This window comes from Sycon ciliatum, chromosome 2 (assembly GCF_964019385.1).
Source record: "Sycon ciliatum chromosome 2, ocSycCili1.1, whole genome shotgun sequence".
Taxonomy (NCBI): Eukaryota; Metazoa; Porifera; class Calcarea; order Leucosolenida; family Sycettidae; genus Sycon; species Sycon ciliatum.
In genome coordinates this window covers 43,616,121-43,642,375 of record NC_088644.1, presented here as the reverse complement: position 1 = coordinate 43,642,375, position 26,255 = coordinate 43,616,121, and the positions used below count along the sequence as shown (strand labels likewise).

At 45.4% G+C, this 26,255-nt stretch overlaps 1 protein-coding gene across 3 annotated transcripts in view; it reads right to left on the bottom strand.

Annotated features, from left to right (window-relative positions):
* LOC135810218 (uncharacterized) overlaps positions 1–26,255 on the bottom strand; it is a 71,974-nt gene that overhangs the window by 8,319 nt on the left and 37,400 nt on the right. The window contains exon 12 of one of the 3 annotated variants that reach the window (XM_065323691.1): positions 20,024–20,076. The exons of the other annotated variants lie outside the window; for them this stretch is intronic. Coding sequence (XP_065179763.1) covers positions 20,024–20,076 — 53 coding nt within the window. The remainder of the gene's footprint in view (positions 1–20,023; positions 20,077–26,255) is intronic. 3 annotated transcript variants of the gene reach the window in all.

The window sequence follows — 26,255 nt, the reverse complement described above, 5'->3', positions numbered from 1 at the left end:
GAGGACACACAAACAAATCGGTTACCAATACGCAAAAGATAATGAAGAAAAACCACAGGGCGCTACCCTGAAAAACCCACAGGTCTCTAACCTGAAAAAACCACAGGGATTGAACCTGAAAAAACCACAGGGATTGAACCGGAAAAAACCACAGGGATTGAACCTGAAAAACACGGAACTACATCCGCTTCGCAAAACCAAAAAACCGAGACAAAAACTGTCAGGGACCGACTGGGGCACGCAAGGGCCAACCAGCAACACGCGGAAACCATAACACCCGCAAGGTAAACCGATACAACAAAACACAGGATCCCTGCAGACCACCAGGCAGACCGTGGCTCACCATGATCAGACGCCCACCCAAACGAACTAGAGAGACCCACATGCCGAAACACAATTATTACAAAACCATACGCTCACAAAAAAATTCAACCTGGATCCGAAACGAGAATCCTACATGAAGTTCACACCTCCCACCAAACCGGAAGCCACCAGCTTTCCGACTGGGTGCACAGTGCATGACCGAGCCTGACAACGCTCTGCACGGAACATGGAGAAACTACTACTACGACTACTACTTCTAGCACTAGAGAAACGGTAGAAACACGAAACAAAATATGGATCGACTACAAACGAGGCAGCACCTCGAGAACGTTCAGGTGGACATCCAAACAAATCACGCGACACAGTCACAATATCGGAGCAGTCCGACGGCAACTCGGTCTCCGTGACAAGCACAAGTGCACAACACAAGACGAGATCAAAGCTACCCATGCTGAATTCACGATGAGCAAGCAAAAACAAGTTCCAGATTCGAACGCGAAGCACACAAACAGAAGTTTGAAATTTTCATACACACAACCGTACGGTACAGGGTAGTCGATCTACTAGTCAGAGCGACACAGGAACAACGAACAGAACGGGGCGAACTTACAACGAGCAGCTAGACTACACTACACACTCGAGCACAAGAGAACAAGGTTCCACGGACCTCCTGCCGGGACCCGAGTCAGAGTCACCCAACGCAAAACAATTTGAAAAAATTCGAAATCGAATACAAGTTACGGCAACACATTACGCAGAGTAGACAATTACAAAGGCATTCTCACCTGAGTAGGCGCTCTCATGAGAGGCTTGGACGTTCGTGAGACTCAAGTAGCTGGGCCATGGCGAGAACACGAAGAGGAGACGAAAACACAGCTGATATGGAGACGAACTCAGGGTCGTGGACACGATTTGTTGGGCGCCAAATGTCGTCACGGGTTTGAGAACCGTGCACGAACTGCTCTAGGCTCCTCGCCACGCCACACAACAAAGGACTAGTGCAAATTGTTAGAGAGCTTTTTCTTCTACTTCGCTTCAGTAGGCGATGGAGAACTCATGGTTATCAGACAACTAACACTGACAACGAACGACGGACGACTGACACTGAGACAAGACAACAGAATATATTAGATTGAAGGTGTAAAAAGGGGGCAAGACGAGCAAGTGTGTATCAACGGGGACAGAAGACGGTGCAGCCGCATGTACGCAGGAGTCGAAAACAGCGCAGCAGCATGTACCACGACTCAGCAGCATGTACAACAAAGAGACACAAAAGCAGCCACATGTACGACAAAGAGCTACACGTGCAACCGCATGTACTACGAAGAGACACAAGCGCAGCCACATGTACAACACTAGTACTACGCTCGTACTGTACGTACATGTACATGACGATGTATGCTGCACATGCTGCAGCAGCTAGATGCGTCAATCAAAATCGTAAACGTTTGCACCACAGCAGCAAAGGAGCGCTTTCCGCCCGTTCTCTGCGATGAAGGCTGCCATGACGAAGCTTTCAGTCGTTCACTGCCTGAGCCTCGCGGGTCCCAGGAATACCGTAAGTCGGACGAGTTCCGTGGCACCTGGCGTCTGTGGAACGATGTCGTGGGCAGAAAATCCAAGCAAAGGACGCATGGCGAGGAAAAGATGAGCAGCATGGAGACAAGAGTTTGATAACCGGACACAAGAACGTTGAAGTAACAAAACCAAAAATGACGAGTGGGAAAGTGTTTGTTGATGTGATAGCAGATAAATGTATGTTCTCTTCGCCATCTCGTATTCATCAAACTTTATAATCTCATTGTTGCAGTTTGCCTGATATTCGTGGGCTGATGTGATAATGACTATGTACAGTCAGTAGTGCAATCATGTATGGGACTACATGTACATGATTGTACAATGACAATTGTGTAGTACTCTATACATGGTATACGCAGTGTCTTGTATGAATCACGCATATACATGTAAAATGTATACAGTTTTCAGTAGAAATTGTTCTTGTTTTTTCCTTGGCTTTTGTTTTTTTTCCGCCCGCCCGCATACCTTTTGTTAAAATTTGCTGACGAGAAACATAGAAAAAACAAAGTGTGGCCTTATCTACGCATGCATCTACGCAAGAGTCACCACCAGCCAATTAGGACATGTTGCAAAGTATTGAACGTTTTCGTTCCCTTCTTGTCAAAATACTACAGGGAATGATGGAAATAAGCTAAAAGACTGCAACTATAAGGAAAAGAAGTTCAGAAATACATCACTCCAATTGACAAATCCGTTGATTATGTGTAGAAGTGACACGAAAAAATATAGATGTGAAGAATCAAGAACACAGCATGCAAATCCAATAAGTGACGAAAACGTAGTGACAAAAACAGAGAGAAATATTAAGAGATCAATGGATCTATTTTTGCACCTTCACGACGAACAGTGCCAAACAACTGCAAAGACAACACATTCCCCTAATGTGAAGAAACGAGGTAGACCACGGAAGCAGGGCAGACTGGACGTGGAGCAGCACACTGATGTCGACAGAGGCAATCGGAATTGCAGGGACGCATGGGGTAATGGGAGAGATTCGCAAGTGGCAGGATCGGAGGTGACAACGGCCGAGTCATCGGGTCACGGAAAAGGTACCTCGGCGATCAAGTGTCACTTGTCGGGTAGTGCTAGTTGTCGTGAGTGGTATTCCAATGATGTATTCTCTGTTTTGTCGCGTGGTAGGTCTTTGTTACATCTTGCCGTGTTGGAAGCTTTGTACATACGTAAGTTAGACCCTCAGCTTTGTGTTCAGAAGGAGAATGTGTTGTCTTTGCAGTTGTTTGGCACTGTTCGTCGTGAAGGTGCGAAATAGATCCCTTGATCTCTTGATATTTCTCTCTGTTTTTGTCACTACGGTTTCGTCACTTATTGGATTTGCATGCTGTGTTCTTGATTCTTCACATCTATATTTTTTCGTGTCACTTCTACACATAATTGGAGTGATATATTTTTGAACTTCTTTTCCTTATAGTTGTAGTCTTTTAGCTTACTGTATAGCAGGAAAATTTCGGACGGAATTTATTTTCGTACGATTTCGTACACGGCCTCTTTTGTACTAAAATTAATTCCGTACTAAATTTGTTCATGTGAAGCTATGTACACTATACATGCGTACTGCATGCAAACACGTGCATTTAGCATGTAGCACTGTACGAAAATATAATCCGTACGAAATGTCGAAATTCGGCTTTGTCCGAAAATATTTCCGTCCGAAAATTTCCTGCTATACAGTATTTCCATCATTCCTTGTAGTATTTTGACAAGCTCAGCTGCTCTTGTTGTTGCCGAGGCGGCTATCCCCTGTTGAGGTTGACGGCCGTGCTCATTTATACCATGTTCTCATAATTTCTGCTTTTCGTGTCATTCTTGCTTCTTGTGTTTGTTTGTTCTCCTCTAGTTTTCTTATGTTCGCGGAGAAGGCGGAGAGCCGGAACGCAGAACCTTATATTTTTAATAATAGCAATGAAAAGTATGAATGCCGCAGACATCACCACGCAACATGACAATTTGTTCAAGGTTTGGTTTTGTGTGTTTCCAAAATCGATTTTCACGTTCCGATCATCAGTGGAAATACGGAACTAAAGAGATCAAGGGAAAAACAAAGGTTAAAAATCCAAAGAAGTGTGACACATGACGGGTAACTTGTGGTAAGTTTTACAAAAAGTGAGAACTAAAATAAAGAGTAAGTGTGACAAACGGGCATGAACAGTGCAGAAACAACTCATGAACACGGGGTGCAAACTCACGAAAATAACCTAAGTGCTAAAACATGTTCTTTTTGCTTACACAAATCGGGCTTATGCGTACGAATACAAACAGCTTCAAGGACCTTCAACTGCTGGACATAACGGGCACGACACAGTACAGAGAAGTGGGAATCATCATACACACTCAAACAATCGGGACGAGATAACAAATGCAAATACACAGCTGACTTCTTACGAATTTCACCCTCATCAGCTCCATCACCTTCCCTGCCACCTGACTCCTCCTCGTCCGTTTTATCACCATCACCACCAGCCGTCTCACCGTCATCCGCCTCGTCTTCATCCGCCGCCTCGTCATCACCCGCCTCGTCGTCATCTGTATCCTCGCCGTCATCCGCCTCGGCGGGTGATGACGAGGCGGCGGATGAAGACGAGGCGGATGACGGTGAGACGGCTGGTGGTGATGGTGATAAAACGGACGAGGAGGAGTCAGGTGGCAGGGAAGGTGATGGAGCTGATGAGGGTGAAATTCGTAAGAAGTCAGCTGTGTATTTGCATTTGTTATCTCGTCCCGATTGTTTGAGTGTGTATGATGATTCCCACTTCTCTGTACTGTGTCGTGCCCGTTATGTCCAGCAGTTGAAGGTCCTTGAAGCTGTTTGTATTCGTACGCATAAGCCCGATTTGTGTAAGCAAAAAGAACATGTTTTAGCACTTAGGTTATTTTCGTGAGTTTGCACCCCGTGTTCATGAGTTGTTTCTGCACTGTTCATGCCCGTTTGTCACACTTACTCTTTATTTTAGTTCTCACTTTTTGTAAAACTTACCACAAGTTACCCGTCATGTGTCACACTTCTTTGGATTTTTAACCTTTGTTTTTCCCTTGATCTCTTTAGTTCCGTATTTCCACTGATGATCGGAACGTGAAAATCGATTTTGGAAACACACAAAACCAAACCTTGAACAAATTGTCATGTTGCGTGGTGATGTCTGCGGCATTCATACTTTTCATTGCTATTATTAAACTTTTATCTCCACGTAGATTATTCTTATATTTTTAATTGTTTCTTTAATTAATTAATTATTTATTTTTTACCAGGCGTGGGCCATCCCCTAATCATAGGTGCCAAACATTTTTTTTTTAAACGTACTAAAAAGTACAAAGGCCACGGGAAAAAAATATTTTGACAAGAAGGGAACGAAAACGTTCAATACTTTGCAACCTGTCCTAATTGGCTGGTGGTGACTCTTCCGTAGATGCATGCGTAGATAACACATTTTTGGTAATATTTTCTGCCTCCGTCCTAGTTTCAAATTATTATTATTATTATATTATTTAAACAAACGGCGAGGAGAAAATAATTTGATAACCGCAATCAATAAAATTAGCTGAACCAACATTTGTGTACTTTATTCATGCAATGTAAAAACGGTGGAGACGATGTGCAATAAAACGATGAAAATATGAAGAAATGGTGTAGAGAAAAAATATGGATTCAAACAAGTTTCCGTACAACACTCATCAGGAATCGTCGTTGTACCAAAGGACACTGAAGACAAAATTGAACTATTATAGAAAATCTAAGTTAGAGAAATAACACTAAGAACAACAGCAGTGAAATTTACAATTGTGAAAACAATCAAAGCGAGAGCAATAACGAATGCGTGTGCTAACAATAAACTTGCAAATGGAAAATGAACAAATAAGAGAAAGAAAGAAGGAAGGACAAAGTGATAACACATAACAGCAGTACATTTCATCTAGAACATTAACGGCCAAGCTTGGCCGCACCAAACACGACACGTTACTTGAACAATTTCAACCCAAATATACTATATTTCTGTACACACAAATAAGCCTTATACAGACGCTGATAGATAGCTTCCAACACTTTTAACTGTAGTCCATCACCATGACGACCACGGCACAATATAGTGAACGAAGAGTCGGAATACGAATTGCAACGATCAGGACTAGCTAGCAGATGATTGTACACTGAAGACTTGCTACCACGAAACCTACGCACAACACTAACACTCTCACCGGCACTCTCGCCATCACTCCCATCACTGCTCTCCGACTCACTGCTCCCTTCACCGTCCGTTCCATCCGCCGCTTCCTCTGCACTCTCTCTCTGTCTCGTCCATCCCGCCTGACCAGGTCCATTGAACTCAACTCGGCCGTCACCCTGCTGTCACGTCCCTCCTTTCGCCCTTGTCCGTTGAGTGCGTAGCTTCTGTTGTAGTTGGCTGTTGATCGTCTTGGTCTTTCAATTGTGGGCTTGGATGGTGGATTTCTTCATATTTTCATCGTTTTATTGCACATCGTCTCCACCGCTTTTACATTGCATGAATAAAGTACACAAATGTCGGTTCAGCTAATTTTATTGATTGCGGTTATCAAATTATTATTATTACTGCTGCATAGCCCCAAGTCTGAAGACTTGGCAACTTCACGCCTGCACCTGACTCTTGCGCTATGATATGCGTCGCCTATGACACCCCTCAGAATTTCCCACCTTGCTCCCCCTTATGTTCTGGCTGCCCGTTTTGGATCCATCAGTTGCCTGATGATCGTAGTAATACGTGAAACTCAGAGTTGTAACAAAGCTTCCAATCTCTCTCTTGTGTATTATTATGTCTCCTTTATTCACTTCTTTCGACGGCGATAAGCCAGACCCACCGGGAAATATTTCCATGGGTGGGACAGCAAAAAGAAAGGGAAAAAAAATAAAAAAAGCCAAAAACCAAAGGGACAAGAAATAGGGGAAGGAAGAGGAAGAAAGGAAAGAAACTCAATCCAAACTCCAACATCAAAACAAGAATAAAGAATTTGCAACGGCAGGTATTGTACAAAGACAGGTATCGTATAAATGATAAGGACGTTGATGTTGTTATGGGGAATACAAAGGAAATATCTTTATCAGTCGTTATTCAAGTCTCTTGGCTATTGAACATGAAAACGCAGCAGATGTGCATCTACATGTTAAGGACAGTTCTTAGTATCTTAATCGAACCTTGGATAGCCTCCTGTTGCCCTATAGCCAGGTCTCCTCCCTGCACAGTCCGAAGGCATTGAGAAGTCTCTCCCACCAAGCCTCCCAGGGCACTGTCGTGAACGATGTCGTTACCATGACGACGCCGAAGCAATATACATGTAATTAGAAGTAAATGCAGCTGTTACAATGTAAGTTCATTTCAGTCAGCACATACGCTCACATCATATATTAAGCTTTCCGCCATGGTTACCATTGTTGTTGCTATAGTAACGATGTTTTGTAACTACCACCCCTTACTCTAGCTATGCCATATATGGTTTGTTTCTACACCATATTTGGCCTCTTCTTCCATATGTGAAATGGAACTTTGTTATGGTATACGTAAGAACTTCTCAGTCCTCTCTTGTGCTATCGCGGTCTTCGCGATAACTTCGCGACAGGCACCGACAACCACAGGGACCACGTCAACCTGGTTGAGGGACCAAATTCTGGAAATCTCTCGTTTCAAGTCATAATATTTCGAGCGCTTTTCAGCCATTTTCTTATTGATGTTGTTCTCACCAGGAACGCTGATGTTTATAATGTATGCGATGCGCTCCTTGTCATCAACAAGGAGCAGATCGGGCCTGTTTGCGGATAGTTTCAGGTCAGTTGGGACCGAATACTCCCAATAGAGCCGATACCGATCACTTTTGACCAATGCCTTGAGCTGGTGGTCGAATCGTGAAGCACCAGTAGGTAGATCTCGTGCTCTACACATTTCGAAGTGCACATACTTTACTATCCGGTTATGACGTTCGATGTAACTGGTGAGAGCAAGAACTGGGCAGGCACTGACAATGTGGTCAATTGTTTCTAAGCTGCCCTTGCAAAGCCTGCAATTGGCATCAGTTCGAGCAATTGACTTCATTATGGCGTATTGGTAATTTTTCGTTTTGAGGGATTGGTCTTGTGCTGCCATAATCATGCCTTCAGTTGAAGGTTTCAGTGTTTTTGATTTCAGCCACATGAAGGTAAGCTCCTTATCTAGGCAATTTTCCTCCAAGCGGCTCCAATATCTCCCATGCAGCGGCATAGTGGAAAGTGTTTTGGATTTTCGCTCTGCGCACGCTTGTTTCATGGTATGCTTATTGGGTAAAGCTGGTCCAGCTGCTGGCAGATCCAAACTCGACAGGAACTAGCGGCCTTTGCAGTTATTGAGTGGCCTTTTGTTGTAGGTTTTTGTTGATGATACTGATAAAGCAGGCTTATTCTGTCTATTGGGCTGGTACTCATGTAGCGGGCCAGGCCACACATGCTCCGGCCGTGCATATCCTCACAAGAGATCAAGCCCCGGCCTCCATCTCCCCTCTTCATGTAGAGCCTGTTGACTGAGGCTTTGGGGTGGTGAAATCCAGACGCAGTCAAGGCTGATCTTGTCGCTCGATCTGTGGTCTTTATTTCAGCCTCGGTCCAATTTACGATTCCTTATTATTATTATTAGACAAGTCAATTTTTTCTTCAGACTTTTCCCGTTTGTCTCTTTCCCTCAAACCAGTTAATATTTTATGACTTGGGGCTCCCCGCGTGCTAGTTTGTACGTGAAGTGTGTGGGTTACAGTGAGGGCTGCGTCCCACCCGCCTGTGTGGATTCACAGGAAGTGTGTGTTACGAAATCTGAAGAAAATGTTGAACGGCCTCTGCTGGGATGACGAGTACACCATAGCTCAGTGGTAAGAGCATCGCTGGCTACAAGCGAAGGTCCCTGGTTCGAGTCCTGGTGGTGACAGTCAATTTCTTCTTCAGACTTTTCCCGTTTGTCTCTTTCCCTCAAACCAGTTTTAATATTATTATTTGAAACTCGGATGTTGAGCCATAAATAAATTATTATTATTATTATTATTAACTGGTTTGAGGGAAAGAGACAAACAGGAAAAGTCTGAATAAAAAATTGACTGTCACCACCAGGACTCGAACCAGGGACCCTCGCTTGTAGCCAGCGATGCTCTAACCACTGAGCTAAGGTGTAGTCGTAGTGTGAGTTACGAAGTCTGAAGAAAATGTTGAACGGCCTCTGCTGGGATGACGACCACACCATAGCTCAGTGGTTAGAGCATCGCTGGCTACGAGCGAAGGTCCCTGGTTCGAGTCCTGGTGGTGACAGTCAATTTTTTCTTCAGACTTTTCCCGTTTGTCTCTTTCCCTCAAACCAGTTTTAATATTATTATTTGAAACTCGGATGTTGAGCCATAAATAAATTATTATTATTATTATTAACTGGTTTGAGGGAAAGAGACAAACAGGAAAAGTCTGAATAAAAAATTGACTGTCACCACCAGGACTCGAACCAGGGACCCTCGCTTGTAGCCAGCGATGCTCTAACCACTGAGCTAAGGTGTAGTCGTAGTGTGAGTTACGAAGTCTGAAGAAAATGTTGAACGGCCTCTGCTGGGATGACGACTACACCATAGCTCAGTGGTTAGAGCATCGCTGGCTACAAGCGAAGGTCCCTGGTTCGAGTCCTGGTGGTGACAGTCAATTTTTCTTCAGACTTTTCCCGTTTGTCTCTTTCCCTCAAACCAGTTAATAATAATAATAATAATAATTGTCAGTTTGAGCACTCTGGCAAGGTACGTTCGGGCCTGATTGGAAATTTTTATTTCCATTGCTATCAGGTTCGGCTTCATTTCCTCTATGCTGCGCTGACGAGTCCACAAAGGACGAAACAGTTCTGTCCGCAGATTGAGTATTTCGCTCCTGCTCTTGTAGCAGTTGGGCACTCTTGCGTGGGGTAGTGCCTTTGCTGTTTGCGTTATGCAGAGCTCACTGACTTGTCAGTTTGAGCACTCTGGCAAGGTACGTTCGGGCCTGATTGGAAATTTTTATTTCCATTGCTATCAGGTTCGGCTTCATTTCCTCTATGCTGCGCTGACGAGTCCACAAAGGACGAAACAGTTCTGTCCGCAGATTGAGTGTTTCGCTCCTGCTCTTGTAGCAGTTGAGCACTCTTGCGTGGGGTAGTGCCTTTGCTGTTTGCGTTATGCAGAGCTCACTGACTTGTCAGTTTGAGCACTCTGGCAAGGTACGTTCGGGCCTGATTGGAAATTTTTATTTCCATTGCTATCAGGTTCGGCTTCATTTCCTCTGTGCTGCGCTGACGAGTCCACAAAGGACGAAACAGTTCTGTCCGCAGATTGAGTAATAATAATAATAATAATAATATTGACTGGTTTGAGGGAAAGAGACAAACGGGAAAAGTCTGAAGAAAAAATTGACTGTCCCCACTAGGACTCGAACTAGGGACCCTCGCTTGTAGCCAGCGATGCTCTAACCACTGAGCTATGGTGTAGTCGTCATCCCAGCAGAGGCCGTTCAACATTTTCTTCAGACTTCGTAACTCACATTTTTATTATTATTATTATTATTATTATTTTTTTATGGGTGCAAGCCTCTTTTACGGGCAAAAATTAGCACAATGTATTAAAATGCAATACAACATACACTGGAGAAGAAATCAGGAAAATAAAATATGAGCTCAAAAATGGAACGAAAAATAGCAAATAGAATCAAAATTCACGATGGAATCAAACTCACGATGGAATCAAACTCATGATGGAAACTACAACCCAATGAGTTGGAAAACCAACCACAGAATTAGATATTGGGAATAGAGTCAGACACAACAACAACCGAAATCAGTACACCAAAAATCTGTCCTACAAAAAACAAAGGAACAAGAAAAACAAGAAAGACGAAGTACAAAGAATCCCCAAAAAAGAGGGGAGAACGGGATGAAAGAGGACCGGAGAGCGGCAAACCCCAGGAGGACTTAGCGTCACATAGTGGCGGGAATGCGGGCCTCCACAGAAACAGCATCCACATCCGCCGCCAGACCAGGTGCACGGAATGCACGGCAACTCCCACGAACCATCAGGACGGAGTCGCGGACAAGGCTGAAAGCCAGGTTATTATTATTATGACGACTTTATTCACTCCCAAAGCAGAAAAAGAAAGCTTGAAAGGAGGCATGAAGCACAGCACCGGGATCCATATGACCCAAGGGTGAAGCACCAATCAATGAAGATAAAAGAAAATCCTGAACCAAATTTTGATAAACTTCATGAGAGAAAAATTCAACTATACCAACTTCGATACTCATATAAAATCACAGTCATGTATAACAGAACTACTCAAGTAGTAAACACCAAGCATGCAGCACATGGGACACTCCAAGCAAGACAAACTCAGACGAGATAAAACGGCATATGCAGAGAAAGACAATACATGACTGGGGACATATGGCAGAAATTCACGCCTCTCGGCTCGTCACACAGCACATGATGCACCACAATCATAAAACACACAGACTGAGACACATCGAGACATTACGGGCAGGCTAACATAAGGTCAACCGACCGTTCCGACCATGCCACTCTCCCATCCATGACCAGTCACCGACCGCACAATTCTCAGGGTGCCCAGAATAGCACATTGCTGCAGCCGCTGGATCACGGACGCGTGGAGCCCAAGGCTTAAGATGTGGCTGCGGCTCGTTTATTATCTCTCCTTTATTCACTTCTTTCGAAGGCGATAAGCCAGACCCACCGGGAAATATTTCCATGGGTGGGACAGCAAAAAGAAAGTGAAAAAAACAAACAAAAATAAATAAATAAATAAAACCTAAAAACCAAAGGGACAAGAAATAGTAGAAGGAAGAGGAAGAAAGGAAAGAAACTCAATCCGAACTCCAACATCAAAACAATAATAAAGAATTTGCAGCGACAGGCAAAATACATCAACCAATGAAGGGAGTAACAAAGGAAATATCAGTCTTTATCAGTCGTTATTCAAGTCTCTTAGCTATTGAACATGCAAACGCAGCAGAGGTGCATCTACATGTTAAGGATAGTTCTTAGTATTTTAATCGAACCTTGTATAGCCTCCTGTTGTACAATAGCCAGGTCTCCTCCCTGCACAGTCCGAAGGCATTGAGGAGTCTCCCTCACCAAGCCTCCCAGGGCACCGACAACCACAGGGACCACGTCAACCTGGGTGAGGGACCAAATCCTCGAAATCTCCCGCTTCAAATCATAATATTTCGAGCGCTTTTCAGCCATTTTCTTATTGATGTTGTTTTCACCAGGAACGCTGATGTCTATAATGTAGGCGATGCGCTCCTTGTCATCAACAAGGAGCAGATCGGGCCTGTTTGCTGATAGTTTCAGGTCAGTTGGGACCGAATACTCCCAATAGAGGCGATACTGATCACTCTTGACCAATGCCTTGAGCTGGTGGTCGAATCGTGAAGCACCAGTAGGTAGATCTCGTGCTTTACACATTTCGAAGTGCACATACTTTACTATCCGGTTATGTCGTTCAATGTAACTGGTCCGAGCAAGAACTGGGCAGGCACTGACAATGTGGTCAATTGTTTCTAAGCTGCCCTTGCAAAGCCTGCAATTGGCATCAGTTCGAGCAATTGACTTCAGTCATTATGGCGTATTGGTAATTTTTCGTTTTGAGGGATTGGTCTTGTGCTGCCATAATCATGCCTTCAGTTGAAGGTTTCAGTGTCCTTGATTTCAACCACATGAAGGTAAGCTCCTTATCTAGGCGATTCTCCTCCAATCGGCTCCAATATCTCCCATGCAGCGGCATAGTGGAAAGTGTTTTGGATTTTCGCTCAGCGCACGCTTGTTTAATGGTATGCTTATTGGGTAAAGCTGGTCCAGCTGCTGGCAGATCCAAACTCGACAGGAACTTAGCGGCCTTTGCAGTTATTGAGTGGCTTTTTGTTGTAGGTTTTTGTTGATGATACTGATAAAGCAGGCTTATTCTGTCTATTGGGCTGGTACTCATGTAGCGGGCCAGGCCACACATGCTCCGGCCGTGCATATCCTCACAAGAGATCAAGCCCCGGCCTCCATCTCCCCTCTTCATGTAGAGCCTGTTGACTGAGGCTTTGGGGTGGTGAAATCCAGACGCAGTCAAGGCTGATCTTGTCGCTCGATCTGTGGTCTTGATTTCAGCCCCGGTCCAATTTACGATTCCATAACTATATGTCATAACCGGCAGAGCATACGTATTGATGGCCTTGATCATGTTTCGCGCATTCAATCCACTGTTAAGAAGCAAATACAATCTCTTTTTGTATTCTGCAGTGAGTTGCGTCTTGAGCTGCGGGTGAGGTATCATCGCTGCTTGCACTACTCCAAGGTACTTGTATGTTTCATTGAGTCGTAGCGACTCTGCAATGGTCTCATCGCCAACCTGGATAGAGCATCCTTCATCTGGTTTTCCTCTCCTGACGTGCAGCACGGCACACTTGGCAGGGTTGAGATTCATGCCGATGTCATCACCAACGCCACACACGGTAGACACGAGGGTAGTCACATCCTTTGTAGTTTTCCCGTAGAGTTTAATGTCGTCCATGTACCAAGAGTGATTGATAGACAACTCGTTATTATTATTATTATTGTAATATTATTATTATTATTATTATTATTATTAAGTAGTGGTTGCGACTTCGGCGATGATTTGTAAGAAAGGTTTGCTCCCCACACCGGAGCTCGCGCTATTCCGCCGACTTTACTTGACACTTGACTGACTCACGTCGTGTGCTCTGGATGGCAGTCGTGAGTCAGTCAAGTGTCAAGTAAAGTCGGCGGAATAGCGCGAGCTCCGGTGTGGGGAGCAAACCTTTATTATTATTATTATTATTATTATTATTATTATTATTATTATTATTATTATTATTCTCCCTGACCTTCGCTTCCCTTCAACATTCCCTTCAACATTTTCTTCAGACTTCGTAACTCACATTTTTATTATTATTATTATTATTATTCTCCCTGACCTTCCCTTCCCTTCAACCACGCACGTCTGGATGCTAGAGCAATATCGAATGGCGCTAAGATGTAGTTAGGGACTCAGCAGGGTCAAGCAGGACACAGAGTGTCCAAGTTCGGCAAGAAACATGAAAATTACAACATGTTGGAATTTCCATTTCGGCGCGGTTCCGTACGCATGGCGCCCCAAAAGCCAGCAAAATACGCACAAACGCGTGGTTTCACGAGAACACAGCTTAAAGGGGAAGTTAAGGCAAAAATCAAAATTTCACCAGTTGTAGTCTTCGGGGTGCTGAGTCGAATGGTCGTGGTCCGAGGATGCTGAGACGCTCCCTTCCTACTTGAATTCCAATCGAACTCGCGCACTTCCACCGAAACTGGGTGACTGCGCCTTTATAGATGGGGATTTGTATGCAAAATGTCACTAAAAGCGCCATTTCGTTCATATAAAAGCATGGATGACCGCGATTGGCCCATATGTTGTAGTCTTTTGGACGCTGAGTCGATTGGTTTTGGTCCGAAAAGGCTGCGATGCAGCGTTCCTCCTTTATTCCCAATCGAACATGGTTGAGCAAGCGGTCACGTGCTCCTGCGTACACCAGTCACCTGGTCTCCGTGCCTGCAGGGTACACCTTACTCGCCTGTTTGACCTTTTTGGGTGCACTCCTGTCACTCGAGTTGAACTCGAGTTGAACCTTGGTGTGAAAGTTGTCGCCTGCTGGCGTGGTGACCAGGTGATTTGGGCACCCAGGAGCACGTGACCGCTTGTTCAACCATGTTCGATTGGGAATAAAGGAGGAACGCTGCATCGCAGGCTTTTCGGACCAAAACCAGTCGACTCAGCGTCCAAAAGACTACAACATATGGGCCAATCGCGGTCATCCGTGCTTTTATAAGAACGAAATGGCGCTTTTAGTGACATTTTGCATACAAATCCCCATCTAGTAGGGCGTTGTTGTGTATCGGTAGAAAGACTTTTCATGGCTCTTTTTGTTGTGGTCCTTTCGTTTATTTTGGTTTGTTTTGCGTTCTGCTTTGACTGGTTTTGGTTGCATGTATAGTTTGTACATGATCCAAGTAACTGTTACGTCATTGTCATACGTTGTGTTTTGTTGCGCGCATGCTCGTATGCTGCCATAAATGTTAGTCTTTTTCTTCAGTTTTCAGTTTACCTCGTCGTGTCCGGTCTTCTTGTCTGTCCGTCTCCGTCTTGTCAAGAAATTATGTAGAACTCTCAGTTCAGTTTCGTTGTTGTGTGTGGCGGGTCGGATGGGCAGGGAGGCTGGGCCCCTGACGCCTGGACAACATGTGCGCGTGCACAAAAGGCGCAGTCACCCAGTTTCGGTGGAAGTGCGCGAGTTCGATTGGGATTCAAGTAGGAAGGGAGCGTCTCGGCTTTCTCGGACCAAGACCATTCGACTCAGCACCCCGAAGACTACAACTGGTGAAATTTTAATTTTTGCCTTAACTTCTCCTTTAAGTGTTTGTACGGTTGCAGGACATAGAGTGTCGACTTCGCGACATGGGGGCTGATTTATCGTTGTAACGATACGTTTTGGCAACAGCGTACTAATATTAGCGTTCATCTTGCTAAAGGTCGAACCCAAATCTCGCTATTTTCCCCCAATACGGTAATACCGTTACAACATAACGTTTTTTGCTAAGGGTGTCGATTGTAGGGGAAGAGTGTGTTGATCCCTACATGGGAGCTCGCGGTTTTCCTGCCGACTTGAATTCTCACTTGACTGACTCACGACTGCCATCCAGAGCACACGAAAAGTCCATCGAACCGTCCACTCGGCAAACCTGCAAGAAAGCATCACTTCCTGCTCAATACACAGTGTTTCGGGGAATTCACCCCTCATCAGTTGAACTTGAGTAGGCTGAGGAAGATTGTACCTGAAGAGCACCACTTATATAGTGCTCGGCTCCAGGCACAAGCATCACCAGGGATACAAACTTACAGAGACGCTCCGTTTCCAGCGCGACAAACACCTCGTGAACACCAGATAGCAGCGCGAGTCAGTGTCGCTCATGGAGGTGCTGAACAAGCGCTGAGGACCGTTCGCCATTCACAACGCTGTTGCCTCCAAACCATTAAAGTCAAGAATTAGGAAAACTACAAGCTCCCATGTAGGGAGCAACACACTCTTCCCCTATCATCGCCGAAGTCGCACCAACCTCTTCTTCACAGTGTCTATTGTAGTTATTATAATTATTACGCTATTGAGCTAGTTTATAAATGTGTAATTTTTCCTATATTCTTCAACACATGACCCCCACTATCACCCTGCATGCATTCCCTCGATAAACCTCGCATACACATTTTGCCAAGCTGCTTCATGTTATGATCCTGCAGTTGAAAGCACTAAAGCTGTCTTTGATGGTACGGTACGGGACATGTACGGGATAGTGGCAGGCATGCCCGACGCCAGAAACACACACACACACACACACACACAAACAGAAATACGAAATACAACAGTGTAGACCCCTGGCTAGTGCCAGACACTACTAAAGTAACGTCTTATAAATAAGTGAGAAATACTTTAGAGACATCTTAAATTTTCTTCATGCGCAGAGAGTAGCTGGGTGGACACACCCACAGTTTGGTGGACACATTCCCATCGTTTAATTTCGAACCTGACGATGGCAATTTTGCCGAAACGTTGTGCGTAAAGGAGTTGGTTCGCGTTTGCAGTGCTTTGGGAATGGGTGTGTCCACCCAACTACTGTCTATGTCTTTTAAATAGAATATTCTGGAATAAAACAAATTTCGGTTCTATTGATAGTAGTACAAGTAACAGTGCCATTAGTACAGCCACACATTATCTAGAAGACAATGCTGGTGGGTGCCTTCTTCCTTTGGACCAGGAGAGGGCGGTTTTCGATGTCCTGAGGGAGAAGCACCCGGATCCTGTCAACAGTGATGAGGGTATTCTGTTGGATGACGAGCTGATAGTTCCGGAGAGTGTGCTCTATGAAGGCATAACAGTGGCACGTATCAGAAAGTCATGCCGCATGATGTCAATGAAAGGCGCAGCAGGTCCCTCTGGCCTGGATTCAGCTGCCTAGCGACGCATGGTCTCCACGTTCAAGGCACCGTCCAATACCTTGTGTTCAGCTCTAACTCGTGCCGCCCAGTCCTTATGTACTCAGGCTCTCAAGTCGAAACATGAATGAAGACGGTGGCATATCTACTTGGTTGGGTACACCGCCCATGGTTTAACCACAAGCAGTATATTATTACTCAACAAAACGGCTTTCGTGACACTTTGTGTCTGCGCTATGGTTTAGCTCTGAGTAGTGTGCCTTCATCGTGCGTCTGTGGCCGTGCCATGACGACTCATCACGTATTCACGTGCCCTGGCGGAGGGTATCCTACTCAGCGTCATAACCAGTTACGGGACCTCTTTGCCGACACACTGGCAGAGGTGGTGTGTGACGCCGGTGGAGACTGAGCCCCCACTTACTCCATTGCAGGATGAGGCTTTTGTCAGGCAACACTGCCAATGGCGCTCGTGTGGATGTCCGGGCTTGTGGCTTCTGGTCGCGGCAGCAAAACGCCTTTTGATGTTAGGGTTACTCACCCAAGGCCATCTTTGCTGTCGCGATCACAAGTAATGAGCCAATTGGCGGATCACAAGCGTCAGAATAATAATAATAATAATAATAATAATAAACACAGCTCGCATCTTCCCTGAACCTGTTAGACAGGAGCAGAGTCGACGCATCTGTCAACAGTGTCAAAATAAGCGCCATTAAACCGAACGTATCAACAAGGTTGATCAGGGATCTTTCACGCCCCTGGTGTTTGCCACGAATGGCATGTGTAACAGAGGCCACCATTTTCCTGCGTACTTTGGCTGCACGAATTCACGACCGTCACTGTGACCTGTCGTATTCCCTGGTTGTGCGGCATTTGCGCTCGAGGATCAGTTTGTGCCTTGTGCGGTGGCAAATTACCTGCCTTTGTGGTGCCCGTGCGTCCTATGTCAGGAGGCATACTGGTGGCGGTGCTCATGGCTTCGACATGGAGTGCCGGGCCCGTGTTCATCTTTTGACCTGACTGTGACCGTCAATGTTCTTTTCACATGGACTGACTTTATTTATTTAACTCAGATGGAGAGGTAAGGATTAAAATTAAAAAGAGAGGACCATAAGTTTACAAGTTATCCGTTTTGTCCAACACTTAGGCTAACGATTATAAGCAGGATACTGTTGAGTCAAAATGTGCAAAAATTAACACAAACCTGACTGATGTGTTACTGACATTCAACACCCTGATGCTTAGCTGCATCACGTCTGGAATGTGGGGCTATTTGATCGCTTTCATAACTTAGAACCTTCCAAGTTGGAAGGCTGTTGGTTTGCGCATTCCAGACGTGATGCAGTTAAGCAGCAGGTCGTTGAATGTCAGCATCACATCAGTCAGTTTTGTGCTAATTGTAGCACATTTTGGCTCAACGGTATCCTGCTTATACCGTAAAGTACCGTTGATCCTCCCCCTCTCTAATTCCTGCCCCCTGTCGATGTTCTACCTGTGAAGCGATTTCGGCGTATACAACGAAATACGATGTTGAACCGACGCTTGCACTGCTGTACACAATACGTGCCAATCCAGGATGAAAATGTGCACAATGCAGCACATCGAGTCTGATCCTCGACGTTGTTGTACATCGTACTGCACTTCACAGCCTTGATCTAATTCCCGCCCCCTGCCGAAAAACCAGCTGGGAAGCGACATCGCGTGTGGAGGGGGGGGGGGGGGGGGGGGGGCGGATCAACGGTATTTTACGGTAATCGTTAGTGTTGGACAAAGCGGATAACTTGTAAACTTATGGTCCTCGCTTTTTTAAGTTTACTTATTACCCCACTATTCAAACCAGATCCATTCTTGTTGTTGGTGTTGTTGTGTTAATTTGTTGTATGTTGAAAGTTTTGCTTTGATTTGCTGCGGAAACGTGCTGACTGTGTTTTATCCATGTTTGAGTGGGGTCTATTTGATCGCTTTTTAGTGGTTTCTATTCTATGCTTCTCAGTGTGTGAGACTTCATTCACTCTTTTTCTCTTTATTTTCTTCTTCTTTTTAGGAAATTGGATGTTTCTTGCATCCATGCCTTCATTTGCTGTTGCTTTATGCCTTCTTTTTGATGGTTTCTGTTGCTAATTTGGATGGGAATAAAACAATTCGCCCAATAGTACCACTAGTGGTGTGTGCGTGTGTTTGTGTGTGTGTGCGCACGTGTGTGTGTGGGTGCGTGCGTGTGTACAGTCCATTCATTGGAAACTGGCACACTAAGTTTTTGGTGTCTCCCGCACATAGTTGTAGATATCCTGAAAACAACAGTACATCCTGCGTTGTGTGACCCGTGCAAATTACTCCTTGCCACATTTCAGGGCAGAAAAGTCCAAGAACAGGGAAATAGAAATTCAGCCAGGTTTTACAAAATCAAGACATGTATGCCATGGCAAAATGTGTGGAGAAGCAGATCCCAAAACCAGATTTTTGAAATTTAAAGTGGGTTTTTGATCTTCAATTCGGCCCCAATCGGACTTTCAAAAGTCACCGGGACTGTTCCAGATGAATGGACTGTAGTTGTTGATTAGTAGCAATTGTGTGTGTGTGCTTTTATGGAGCAATTTATACTTTCTGAGATCCACTTACTGGCCTCCTCTAAGGTTCTCTGTCTCCTCAGAGTAGACTCTGGAGCTGTTGTACATTGCCTAAGCATTAGTGAACAAATGAAATGCGAAATTGTGATGGTGTCTGGTGATGGCAGGTTTACTCTAATTTCAGAAATTTTCGGTGCTCAATATTTTCGGTATGAGGGCAAAAGGCCAGGTTAGGTGAACAGAAATTTTCGGTACAGAGAAGCAGTTCCCTATTGGATTATGTGTGTTAGTGTTTGTTCGGTGTATTGAAATTTTAGGTATGAAACAGACGCACCGAAAGTACCGAAAATAAAAGTACACCGAAAATTTGTGAAATTACAGTAATTGCACAAGTACTGTGCGCATGTGTGTACACCATCCTCAGCAATACAAATCATGAAGTGTCGGTGCATGCTGGCCCAGGAACCCATCATGGGTCCTAGTGGTTTTGCCTAGAACTGAAGGTCGCATTTACCTTTGTCAATCGTGGGACTTGTCTGCTCATCCATAGGCTCATCTGAAGTTGGTCTGTGGGACAAATACCAAGAACCGTGAATTAGAACGGAATGAAAAACCAGCACTGAAGTACTGGCGCACGCGCGCGCACACACACACACACACACACACACACACACACACACACGCGCCTTAAGAGACACCCATCGCCCAACACGATGAATGATACAACCAAAGTCATAGCAGCTTGTGCTGTGATTGCACTATTCAACAGCTGGCATGGCTGAAAAACTCACCATCACTATTCAGCCTGGTCTATACTACATAGCTTCGAAGTGAAGCTTTTGCTCAACGAATCCCTTGTTTTGGTCTTCATTCTTTTTTCATTTTTTCATGTTTTCTACGCACATTAAACCACATACTCCGGCATGCACTGGCGGTGTGTGGTCACCCAAGAAAACAAAAGAAGAGCCAGGAGGAGAGCAAGAAAGAGAAGAAAGACATGTATGACCATAATCGTCGGGAATTGAACCCACAACCTCTTGATTTGAAATCGACTGTACATACCATTGCACGATGTGGGACAAGCAAACACACACACACACACACACACACACAGACGCGAGACTAGTCGGAACCGGCAAGAGCAGATACACATATGCGGGAACTTGTCCCGTTCTCTGGTCGTTGGACGGTGGCAGTGCGTTGAATAGCGATGGCGGTTGCGTCCCTGGGTTAAGCGGAAACAACGATTGCAGATGTCGCAGTGAGCATTGCAGCAACTCGGCCGTTATCAAGGCAGATGCTTCTTCTGCTGACCTCAGCACCTTCCCGATGAACACATCAATATCTTCCTTCCGGAAACTGATAAGTTCCACACGGCCATTGAATTATTTCCTGCCACAGAATCAGTAGCTCTGTGCATGGCCGTGATGTCACAACCAGGCGGAGTCCCTTCACTGATGAGCCGTTCATGATGCCGCGAACAAAACCACTGCAGTCACTCAGGCGTATCTCATCAAGACCGTCAAATACAATACAGACTTGATGCGCTTGTTGGCGCACAAAACCGTCGATACTCTTGCGCTCATCACTCGTAAACTCTCCCAGCTCTTCCACGCCCAGCAGATCACAGATATTTGTCGCTTCCCGAACATCTATGTTGCACTGCTTCCTTGCTGCAACTAGGTCAAACTCATTCCATATCTCATTCCGAGTCCATTTGAACGGACCGACTTAAGTGAAAACAAAGGTCTTACCGCACCCAGCACTGGCGACTGCTAAGATGCGGCAAGTCCAACCACCACTCGTGAACTCCAGCTTCTGTTCATCACTCAGATTGAAAATACTTTCCAGCGAAATGTTCTTCAAACTACTGGCTACTTTTGTGAAAACGAGTTCCACACGCCATATGTCACCTGCGGTATCGAAGCTAGTATTCCTGAACTCCTGCTGAAGCTCTGGCCTGGGCAAAATGATCAGTTGAACTTGTACATCTGAAACACTCGGCTCGCTTAGTCCTTCGTCCACCATTCCTTCTCCCATGTCAACGGTAGCGCCGACATACTGCTCAACCAACAAACCTCGAAGTCTGCGTACTGCCTTGGGAATCCTGTTTTCCTGCAATTTGGCGTATGGAGCAGTAGATCCTGGGCCTGACGTGCCTGACTCACTCGCACTGCGTTTCTCGCCGCCACCAGTAGAAGCTGCGACACGATCGCTGGCGTCTTCTTTGCACGCCATGGCTCTTTAGCGGTATGGCCAGTGCTAGCGTACTGTGCTGCCCGATCCGCCTCCGCTCTACCAGCACATAACTACTTAAATACTCTCTGCTTTTCAACTGCGCAACCAGTGGTCCTGAAGTAGAACTCGAAGTACAGACTCAGTGGATCCTGGGCCTGACGTGTCTATAGGCGAAGGACGGTCTGGATCAATCACTCAACTAACTAACTTACTTACTTCTCAAAGTAATACTGACTGAGTACGAGGTCAATATACAATGTAGGAAATAAAAGCCGAGTAAAACTAAACTGTCGTCACGGGTTTGAGAACCGTGAACGAGCTGCCTCTACGCTCCTCGCCACGCCACACAACAAAGGACCAGTACAATGCGAGAGAGCTTTTTCTTCTACTTCATTTCAGTAGGCGACTGGGAACTCATAACGAAGAACCAACACTGACAACGAACGACTGACGACTGACACTGAAACAAGACGAGACACAGAATATATTAGATTGAAGGCGTACAACGGGGACAAGACGAGCAAGTGTGTACCAACGGGGACAGAAGACGGTGCAGCCGCATGTACGCAGGAGTCAAAAACAGCGCAGCAGCATGTACCACGACTCAGCAGCATGTACAACAAAGAGACACAAAAGCAGCCACATTAACGACAAAGAGCTACACGTGCAACCGCATGTACAACGAAGAGACACAAGCGCAGCCACATGTACAACACTTTGAATTTGAAGTTCTCCCAATCCTTTCCAAATAATAATAATAATAATAATAATTTGAACAAACGGCGAGGAGACAACAATTTGATAACCGCAATCAGTAATACAAGCTGGATCGACATTTGTGTACACTGTATTCATGTATTGTAAAACTGTGGAGACAATGTGCAATAAAACGATGAAAAATGTGAAGAAATTGTGTAGAGAAAGAAAGGGATTCAAACAAGTTTTCGTCTTTGAATGCCGACAATGCGCTAGTCGGTATGTTGGTAGGACTGTTCAGCACCTGAACGCACGCATCAAACAACACACACCACGTCACATACTTCCACCTTGCGCACAACAACAAAGACCGAAGCGAGGGCGACCTAGAAAACAACCATTAACCACACAGCCGTTGCCTATACAACCCGCGGATCCTGGCTCTCAGACTGTGCTTGCTCCGCCGTCGTTGGTGGCGGTGGTGGAGGAGAATGGGCGTGGTGGCTCATCGGGTCGGCTTGTGTCGCCGCCTTTGCTCCGGCCGTCGGTGGTTCCCTCGTCAGTGCCCCCGGCGGTTTTGGCTGGGGCGGTGCCGCTTGCGGTCCCGGTCCCACTGCCTCCTCCTGATCCTCCGCCATCGGTTCTTGCGGCGGTGGAGCTTGCCAGTGGCAGACCGCGAGCAACACTGACAGCTGCATTAACACTACAAATGCCGACTCAAAAAGACCCACCTTGCATATCAGTAACTCCCACACCAACACCTACAACGCAATCTACAGCAACTACAACTAATCCACCATCCAAGCCCATAATTGAAAGACCAAGACGATCAACAGCCAACTACAACAGAAGCTACGCACTCAGCGGACGAGGGCGAAAGGAGGGACGTGATAGCAGGGGGACGGCCGAGTTGAGTTCAATGGACCCGGTCAGGCGGGATGGACGAGACAGAGAGAGTACAGAGGAAGCGGAGGATGGAACGGACGGCGGAGGGAGCAGTGAGTCGGAGAGCGGTGATGGAAGTGATGGTGAGAGTGCCGGTGAGAGTGTTAGTGTTGTGCGTAGGTTTCGTGGTAGCAAGTCTTCAGTGTACAATCATCTGCTGGCTAGTCCTGATTGTTGCGGTGCGTATTCCGACTCTTCGTTCACTGTATTGTGCCGTGGTCGTCATGGTTATGGACTACAGTTAAAAGTGTTGGAAGCTATCTATCAGCGTCTGTACAAGCCTAATTTGTGTGTACAGAAAGATAGTATAATTGGGTTGAAATTGTTCAAGTAACGTGTCGTGTTTAGTGCGGCCAAGCTTGGTCGTTAATGTTCTAGGTGTAATGTACTGCTGTTATGTGTTATCACGTTGTCTTTCCTTCCTTTCTCCTTTGTTCATTTCTCGCTTTGATTGTTAAAATTCACACTTGTAAATTTCACTGTTGTTGCTCTTAGTGTTATTTCTCTAACTTAGATTTTCTATAATAGTTCAATTTTTGTTTCAGTGTCCTTTAGTACAACGACGATTCCTGATGAGTGTTGTACGAAAACTTGTTTGAATCCCTTTCTTTCTCTACACAATTTTTTCACATTTTGCATCGTTTTATTGCACATTATCTCCACAGTTTTACGATACATGAATACAGTGTACACAAATGTCGATCCAGCTTGTATTACTGATTGCGGTTATAATAATTTGAAGTAGTGGTTGCGACTTCGGCGATAATTTGTAAGAAAGGGTTTGCTCCCCACACCGGAGCTCGCGCTATTCCGCCGACTTTACTTGACACTTGACTGACTCACGACTGCCATCCAGAGCACACGAGAAGTCCATCGAACCTTCGACTCGGCAAACCTGCAAGAAAGCACCACTCCCTGCTCAAAACGAAGGTTCGATGGACTTCTCGTGTGCTCTGGATGGCAGTCGTGAGTCAGTCAAGTGTCAAGTAAAGTCGGCGGAATAGCGCGAGCTCCGGTGTGGGGAGCAAACCCTTTCTTACAAATTATCGCCGAAGTCGCAACCACTACTTCGTACTGTTGTGCCCAGCGCGGGCTTGCGACTAGTTGGTTTGGAGGTGACAGCGTTGCGAATGACTGAGGGTCCTCGACGTCTGTCTCACCGTCCAGGAGCGACACTGACTCACGCTGCTATCTGGTGTTCACGAGGTGTTTGTCGCGCTGGAAACGGAGCGTCTCTGTAAGTTTGTATCCCTGGTGATGTTTGTGCCTGGAGAGCACTATATAAGTGGTGCTCTTCAGGCACAATCTTCCTCAGCCTACTCAAGCTCAACTGATGAGGGGTGAATTCCCCGAAAAACTGTGTATTGAGCAGGGAGTGGTGCTTTCTTGCAGGTTTGCCGAGTCGAAGGTTCGATGGACTTCTCGTGTGCTCTGGATGGCAGTCGTGAGTCAGTCAAGTGTCAAGTAAAGTCGGCGGAATAACGCGAGCTCCGGTGTGGGGAGCAAACCCTTTCTTACAAAGCATCGCCGAAGTCGCAACCACTACTTCGTAATACAAAGGATCAGTTGGGGAAGTGAACTGCCTGAAAAGAGAAAAAACCGCCAGACCCACCAGGACTCGAACCTGGGACCCTGCTTGTCATGAGCAATGCTCTTACCACTGAGCTATGGGACCAGGCTGAACCTAGAAGGCGTTGACAAGTTTTTCACTCTAAAGACAGCTCACAACACGTGCCACACATACTGATGGCACTTGGGTCTTTCTCCCTCCCCCAGGGGACCAACCACGGTCAGTTTCTGGACCCTACCAGAAGTGAAAGAAAAGTGATTAATTTTTGAACGGATTGGGAGAACTTCAAATACAAAGGATCAGTTGGGGAAGTGAACTGCCTGAAAAGAGAAGAAACCGCCAAGCAGGGTCCCAGGTTCGAGTCCTGGTGGGTCTGGCGGTTTTTTCTCTTTTCAGGCAGTTCACTTCCCCAACTGATCCTTTGCATTTGAAGTTCTCCCAATCCGTTCAAAAATAATAATAATAATAATAATAATAATAATAATCAACGCAATAAATAGAGTAAGCTGCGCACTCAGTACAAACACCATAAGCAAAACTTTTGTTGATTTGCCAGTAATCCTCTGATGAGATGGCGACGAAAACGTTTAGGAACAAGCTTCTTTATTTACATGAAAACAAGTTTTGCTTATGGTGTTTGTACTGAGTGCGCAGCTTACTCTATTTATTGCGTTGATTAAATTTTTATCTCCACGGAAGCTTCTTAATAATAATAATAATAATTTAAAGAGTCAGCGTGGAGAAAGCAATTTTATGAGTGCAATAAAGAGTATAATAGATGCAGACATGGCCAGACAACGAGTTAATGGAATTTTAAAGGATTTTTATGTTATTCAAAACGATTTTCGTGTTCCGCTCATCAGTGAATATTATCGGAACTGAGGGTAATGTGTACAAAAAGAACATTTTATAACAGCACAATAAGAGTGTGAACACAAAAAAGGGAGCTGCTACAGCACTACATAATAGGTGTCAAACATAGTGCTAAAATACATTTTATAACAGCATAGTTAAGAGTGTGAACAAAAAAAAGGGAAGTGCTACACTGCATCACATCGGTCAAGCAAGTCACTGTAATTGCCTGAGACCATCGACTCCTCATACAAGTTGGACAGTGGTGCAGGAATATCAGATGGTAGCTTTGAAACATATGCATCTGCGTAATTCGGCACGATGGACAGCAGGGCTGGCATTGCCACCTCGGACAATTTGCTGTAAAATCCATCCAGTTCTGACGTTGTTGGTGCACTGGCCGAAATAACAGGAGAAGATGTTGGGCTGGGTAAAGCAGCAGACG